Source organism: Muntiacus reevesi, chromosome 1 (genome assembly GCF_963930625.1).
Source record: "Muntiacus reevesi chromosome 1, mMunRee1.1, whole genome shotgun sequence".
Lineage (NCBI taxonomy): Eukaryota > Metazoa > Chordata > Mammalia > Artiodactyla > Cervidae > Muntiacus > Muntiacus reevesi.
In genome coordinates, this window is record NC_089249.1 from 44,091,095 (window position 1) to 44,098,732 (window position 7,638).

General features: G+C 32.0%; 1 protein-coding gene across 2 annotated transcripts; it reads right to left on the reverse strand.

Annotated features, from left to right (window-relative positions):
• Positions 1 to 1,895: 1,895 nt before the first annotated feature.
• LOC136159868 (natural killer cells antigen CD94-like) lies at positions 1,896 to 7,255 on the reverse strand. Of its 2 annotated transcripts, XM_065922619.1 has the most exons (6): positions 7,090 to 7,255; positions 6,118 to 6,210; positions 5,920 to 5,970; positions 4,057 to 4,208; positions 3,194 to 3,297; positions 1,896 to 2,409 (listed from the first exon to the last, which is right to left on the reverse strand). In XM_065922619.1, exons 1-6 carry the CDS (start codon positions 7,094 to 7,096, stop codon positions 2,289 to 2,291), a joined length of 528 nt encoding a protein of 175 aa, XP_065778691.1. In that variant the 5' UTR covers positions 7,097 to 7,255; the 3' UTR covers positions 1,896 to 2,288. The 2 variants fall into 2 exon arrangements, with proteins under 2 accessions (XP_065778691.1, XP_065778699.1); XM_065922627.1 differs by lacking the exon at positions 6,118 to 6,210.
• Positions 7,256 to 7,638: the final 383 nt, after the last annotated feature.

The following is a 7,638-nucleotide window of genomic DNA, read 5'->3' on the forward strand; positions in this document are numbered from 1 at the left end:
GATGGTCTTGATCACTGCTTCCTGTACAATATCATAAACTTCTGTCCATAGGTCTTCAGGCACTCTGTCTATCAGATCTAATCCCTTGAGACTATTTCTCACTTCCACTGTATAATCGTAAGGGATTTGATTTAGATCATGCCTAAATGGCCTAGTGGTTTTCCCTACTTTTTTCAATTTAAGTCTGAATTTTGCAATAAGGAGTTCATTATCTGAACCTCAGTCAGCTCCCAGCCTGAAATGATATGGGACCTGAAATGATATGGGATATATGAGTTAATGATATGGATATGATATGGGAGCTGAAGAAAACCTCTGAGCTATCTTTAGAAGGCAACAGGAATTTTCCTTCCTCAGTGAAGACAACTTTCAAATAGATTATTCTCTGAAATTAGACATAATCTGTAACATTTAACACCTTCTGTTTCCTCATTGCTCTTGTGATATTGTAATAAATATTCATGAATTCTCAGTAAAAAAAAAAAATTAAACTATGTAAAATTCATAGAGTGATGATGTTAGAATAGCAATTTCAACCCATGCTTGAATGTGGCTACAAGAACACAGTTGATATTTATGCTTGACAAAAATTATGAAAACAGAATTTTCGTAATTTCACTTATTTCCTGCATAAAAAATAAACATACATCTATACATATCCTATGTAGAAATATATTTCCTACATTTTTTCTCCAGGAAAAACAAACAAGCAAAATACTCAGAGGAAATTTTTTTGTGTGGGAAGAGAAGAGATTGATTGGACAATTGGAACAGAAAACTGTTTTCTTAATAAGCTTGTCTATACTGCTCTTTATAAATGCAATTTTAAAACTATAGTGTTACAAAAATGATACAGACAGCAAAGGCAAAACATTTTAAATATGTAGAAAGTGCAATGCATGCCCAAGTTAAATATGTGAAAGATGTTACAGCTATCCTGTGTTTTTCATAGAATAATCTAAGTGCATTTCTCCTAAGTCAATCTTCATATAAGAATGAAGAGTTCAAGTTGTATTACTATTATATTTGAATTTTGAGAAGTAAAACATGAGAGGTTCTTATCTCTTCCTGACTCTTTGTATTTTGAAAATCAACCTTGAGGTCTTAATTATAATCATTTAATTGAAATACAAAAGAAGAGAACAAATAGAGATGTCAGTAAAAGTTTCTTTAGATATATATTCAACAGTTATTTTTTAAAAGAGGGAATTGGGTTTTAATATTTCTGAGGTTGGAAAAAATCTTTTCAGGTCACAAGCATCACAACTCATCGTGTGCCCTTCCCTTCACTGACCCACTCAGAAACCCCTCATTAAAAAAACCTGCTTCCTGTCCTCCTAAATACTAAAAGTCCAATATTTTATCACATGCCATTTAGGAAAAGACTTGGGGGATTGATTAGAAATTGAAATCTTAAATGCACATGTAAGAGTGGCTTTTCTTACTGTCAGATAAGCATAAGGCAAGAAAGATACTTGAAAAAACAACAACCAAAAAAAGACTGTATATTCATGTGATCAGAGCTTGGGTTCCCCTTCCCCTGGGAAAATGTGAAGGCAATCTTGTAAGATCACATACTTGGGTATAACTTTCCAATTGCTCTGCAGTACTTGGTAACATCAGGAGAAGACACACAAATGTGTTACTTAACCCTTATGACACATATGAAGAAATTATTATATGCCACTTTCAGGTCTAAATAAGAACATATAGATGAATAGATATCCACCAAAATCTTAAAACCAACACTAAAATTGTTTTTACTTTCAGAGGAAAAAAGATGAGGATGGGACTTTTCAATTTAGCACACCATACAAAGAACTAATATGATGTTAATATATATTGTTTGGCCTGAATTAAGTTTTATTTAAATTTCAGCAGAGAGAAGTTCCAAAAATAGATGCATAGATTGTTGAATCCATATCATATACATTGAACATTCATTAAATTATTTATCTTAACTCTATAATTTCAGGTGTAGGTACACAAGTTTCATTAATTTTAAAACACATAGCAAAATTTTTAAATTGTAACAAAATATATGTTGATGAATTAGGCATACTGTCTTAGTTATTGTTATGTTGTATACCTAAAACTAACATAATGTTATATACCAATTGCATAGAGATAAAAAATTTAAATATATATTTTCAAATACATGAAAATTATATGATTGATAAAACACAATTTGGAACATTTTAAAGATCCCAGAGGTAAGTAATACAATTTGTAACCATTCTAAGTAATACTGAATCTCCATTGCACAACACTTCTGCCCCAAGAAACATCTAAATAAGCTGTTGTTTACAGATATAACGAAACTTCTTTCCACAGTGTCCATCCAAAATACTTCCTCTTGGGCTATACATCATGCAGTTCTTTGGATTTACAGGTTTAGGGAAAGGAAATCTGCAATGAAGAAGAAAATTTTAAAATACAAGAACAAGAAATGAAAACATTCAAAGATGCGGTTCTTACTAAATGATAGAATTAGGGAACATTTAAAAACATTTGAATGAGATATTACATCTTGAGTCATTATCTTCTTCATTCAAGTCATTTTTCACAATTTCAGAGTACAATGTTACCAAAACACAGTATGCTCAACAATCAATAGCATTAAGATTGGAGATTTTTTGATTTTGTTGTTGTTTTTAATGATTTTGATACGTGTTATTCTTTGCTTCTTTGTTGTTTAAAAATGTATTAACTAAATCTAGTCCAGGAAAAAATCAGATTATAAAATTTCTCAATGTATGATGCTGTTAACTCTCATATTTAAGAATGAAAATGAGATTTGAAGCTTACAAATATACTGGAAATAAAACCAAAATATTTGAAACATTGGCCAATGCTGAGAATATTGGTCTCCACCCGAATAAGAAAAATAATGGACATACTGTTTTCTCTGGACTGCTTTCACACATGTGAGAATCTGTACATATGCATACATATCCAAGCGCTTGTACCAAGGCAGGAAACAAAATCATATGTCGAAAGCTCTTGAGCAAACACTTGGATGTTGTGGATGTGGTTAAAAATTTTATTATGTTGTATCTATTCTCTTTTTTATAGTTTCATGCCCAAAATAGGATATCTTAGTTATAATGGTCCTGGATTTTCAATTCTCTGATCAGATCCAAGGATAAACTCAAAAAGAACAGAAAAAAAGGTTTTGGTACCACAAACTTACAGATCTTGGGAGAGAGTAGATTTGTTCTCCCACAACCAGGCATCATGCTCTTCACCGTAAGAAATCCCAATCCAGTAAAAACTGGTACTGAACTTCATAAAATCCTGCATGGAAACAGAGACCAACATATTAATCTATTTAGAATCTACTCTAGGGGTCAAGTACATTTAAGGGGGCCAGTGTCCAGCATCAGTTTTTCAACTATACACACTAAAATCATTTTTAACTTCTAATTTGGGATAAAGAGTCAGTCACATGCCTACTATTTCTCATTCACCAAACCCATTCATTTATGGAGGCAAAAAAAAAAACCTACAAAAATCTCACTTCTTGAAGGAATGAAAGATGTCATAAAGGGTGTGAGAGTTTTCATGGAACACTTCCTTCAAATGGGATCAATAATCAAATCTGATCCCAAATCAACTGCATCTGGAGGGATAAATCTTTACCACAGTTTCTCCAGGAAGCTAAGAACTTTTTATTAAGAGTTGGGTTATTATTTTATAATATTCTACATATTCATTTCACATTATACCCGAATGATAGCAAATGTTGTATAATTACAAAATCAGTTATAAATTCACTTAAAGAACTAAAAGTTAAAAGCTGTTGGAATAAAAATAATGACCTATTATTTCTTCTTTGAATACTCTCTAAACAGTTTCTTATACTTTATCTGTCAGCACTCCTACAATGTAAACTTGAGAGAAAGTTTGGCTCGATTTTATGATGGTTTCAAAGTATAGGAAATTAGTTCAAATATAATCATCCATTTGCTATCTGATTAAAGACTTGAATCAAAGTATAGATATTATATTTTTCTGGGTCAAATAAAATGTAGAAAATAAGAATTAAATACTTACCAGTTCATTTCTGGTTTGTATCTGAAGTAGACTGGAATTATGAGAAACACAAAAATCCCAACTGTCTTTCCATGTTTTTAAATCATCAGAAATGAAATAACAGTTGCATTGGTAGCCAATCCACTTTTCTTGACAAGAATAGCAGCCAGATCCTAAAAGAAAAAATAAAACACGACTTGATGACATTGGAGATCCAGTTTCTTTTCAGTACTACTTTCTCATTCAAAAAGCATTTGTTATTTATTAACTGTGTCTACAACTATTCTTTGAGCATTTACTGCATACACTACACATCAGCAGATATTTATCTGAACAATTCAGACCTGACTCTTTTTCTTCATGGAGATTATATTCTAGAGATAGAGAATGGCATGTGTTTTAGTCTTTATGAACTATTTTTATTTTTATTTTTTTATGAACTATTTTTAATGCTAATCTGGGTAAGTATACACAAGAAATTCACTGTGTTCAAATACAGTATAGCAGATTGTAGGATGTGAGGTGATTAGAAGAACCCTTTTTAAGGCAGTGGTCCAAAGCTGATTTCTTCTATATAATTAAAAGTTAACTAGATGAAAGAGGTATTAAAAGGAAGAAAGAATTATAGCATATTTTCTGAGAGAAAAATTCTGCATATTTTATTTTCAAAATGATGATAAATAAAATGATTACCTAGAAGTCTGACCACCTAATATATTAGTGATCGTGTCTTCAGTATTGACCATCCTCAGTGATAAAAGTTCTATGACATGGCAGGCACTCAAATCTTTGTCAAATAAATAATTTTGAGGGTGTAGAGTAGAATGGTGGTTAGCAAGGGCTGAGATATGGGGAAAGTAGGGAGATGTTGGTCAAAAGGTACATGGGAACTTCCTGGTGATCCAGAGGTTAAAACTCAATGCTCTCACTGCTGAGTACCTGGGTCCAATTTGTGTTAGAGTAACAAAAATCCAAAAAGCTGTGAGACAAGCCCAAAAACAATTTTCTTTTTTTTTAATATAAGTTTTCAGTTAGAAGATGAATTCATTCTGGAAATCTATTGTGCACCATTATAACTAGCTAACAGTATTGCAGTATAAATACTTGTGAGTTGCTACAGGAGTAGTTCTTAAACTACTGTTTGTTTTTACCACAAACAGAAACGAAATGATGGAGGTACTAATTAGTGCTACAGTGGTAATAATATTATAATAATAAGTATATCAAATCGACACACTGCAAACATTAAACTTACACAACATAATTTGTCAATTGTATCTTAATAAAGCCGGGAAAATGCTCAGGAAAAAAAAAGATATGATTGAAGCACTATATGAACAAAGAAGATAGTAAAACAACTTGGAGGGTGTTTGAGGAAAAAAAAAAAAAAAAACAGCTAGATGTTTGAGCTGACTTTCACAGGTTAAGTGTTAAGTAGGGTTTAGAACTGCAAAAATCTCCATGCTGCTTTCTGAGTTATAGAAGAAGCAGAGGTAAATGTAAAGAGATATAAATGTATGGGTTATAAACAAACACAATCAGGTAATTAGGATTGGCTATAATATTTACTTTAATGTAAATATAATGTATATATGCAATATAAATATAAAAATATAATGTATTTTTTATTTGCTACTTAAACATGAACACTTACATTGGAAAATTTTTTATCAGGGTAATATTTTCCTTACTATTTAAATATACAAATAATATGTATTTGACAAAATCTAATCAATTCTTATGTGAACAATGAAAGAAGACATCCTACAACTAGCAGGAAAGTTTTTATGACTAATATTCCATCAAGCTTCTGTGTGAGAAAAACATGAAACTGCTTATTTTATTCTTTATCAACAAGAAAGATTTCCAAAGTAGGAACCCTACCTTCCTGAAGATCTGTGGAGGGTCCAGGCTGAACACTTTGTTTAGTAAGTGCTGTAAGAAATGATTAGAAATTTACTTTATCAGACACTGTTTTATGAAATAACAAAATACTCCATATTAGAAAAATCAAAATTTTATCATAAGATAGTTTCATCACAATCTTAATCTTTTTATATAGACTTGACTAGAAAAACTTACAATTGTTTAACAGAACTCCCAAAGCAGCCATCAACAAAAGGCATATTACTCCTAAGACCCCAGAGATCAACCTCCATGCAGTGGTCTGAAAAACTACAAAGAAAGATAGGATAATGATTTAAAGATCAAATACAGGAGTTCTTAAAGGCAGAAACCAGTGAGAGAATCCAAAAAGTTCTTTGGTTTGATAACCCAATCATTTTGCCAGTAAAATGTTTGAAAATGAAGACAGTGCATTGAGAACTCTACCCAATACCAACATTTCAACATGATGTACTTTGTTCTTCATTGAGATTATCAGTACCTTCTCTTCTTTATCAGTTCTGTCTCAGTACAATGTATTTACCATTATTTTTTAATTTGAAAAGAAGCTGAAAGATCTGTAGTAAAAAGAGATAAACAGGCAATAAGTTCCATTTTATGGACTCAACTCTTTGCGACCCCATGGACTGTGCCTCACTAGTTTCCTCAGTCCATGGAATTACCCAGGGAAGAATACTGGAGGGGGTGCCATTCCCTTCTCCAGGGGATCTTCCCAACCCAGGTACTGAACATGAGTCTCCCTCATTGTAGGCAGACTCTTTACTGTTTGAGCCACCAGGAAAACCCTGATATATTGATAACAAACTTATTTTGGTAACAACAATATAAGCATCCCAAGGTGGAGCACATGACTTCCATTAGGTAGGTTAGGAAACCTAGGATAATTTTCCTGGTAAATTTATATCTCAATCAGAATTTAGAGCTATCCTGGTCAAAATCCACTCTTTAAATCTGTTGAGAAAACTTCACAAAATCACCTCTAGGTGACAGAATGAAGAATCAGAAAAATGAAATTAAAAAGTGCTGATATATGAGAAACCTAAAACTGTACACACTTTTTCTTAATATATTGCCCAAAATTAGCCATACCCATAAGATATATTTTTGGTTATTTTTATTTTTTCACTTTATGACTTGGGCTGCACATACCTGCCATGTGAGATGCTGTCTAATGTCGACGCAGATAAGGCACTGTGGATGCTTGTTCAAGGATAGCGAGGTTAGTCCATGGAGCTAAGCTGAAGGCTACCAAAAACCCAAAAGTTGTGAAGAAATTTTGAAAAAGGAAAACTGTGAATCAAAATGTGCTTGTATCTTCTGCTGATGAGACAAGGATGTGCAGAATGAACAAGAAACAGTAAAATCACTATCTTCTAAAATGCTTCTGGAACCGCAATACAGGAAATTCTCACTGAACCTCATACTGCAGACCATTTGACTATTACAAAATAAGGTCAGAGGAAAGTTTTTTTTTTAATGTTCAAATATCAAAGTCATCTAAAAAGTTACTTGGAAAATGGAATATATGGGCAAACCAAAGGAAAATGTACTTAGTACAAAAAGTATTTTGCACAGAAGTTTCCGTTTTTAATAGTGAAAAATGTTTATTATTTACCTCATGTCAAACATGAAGCACATGGCATATATTAGCTTACTTTCCCTGAATGTGGCTTCACAATAAATATAAATAAATATGCT

Coding starts and splice junctions, on each gene's coding strand:
- LOC136159868 (XM_065922619.1), bottom strand. Junction 5,971..6,117: donor GGGAGTTCTGTTAAACAATT/GTAAGTTTTTCT, acceptor CATTTCTTACAG/CACTTACTAAACAAAGTGTT. Junction 4,209..5,919: donor CTCCACAGATCTTCAGGAAG/GTAGGGTTCCTA, acceptor TTTTTCTTTTAG/GATCTGGCTGCTATTCTTGT.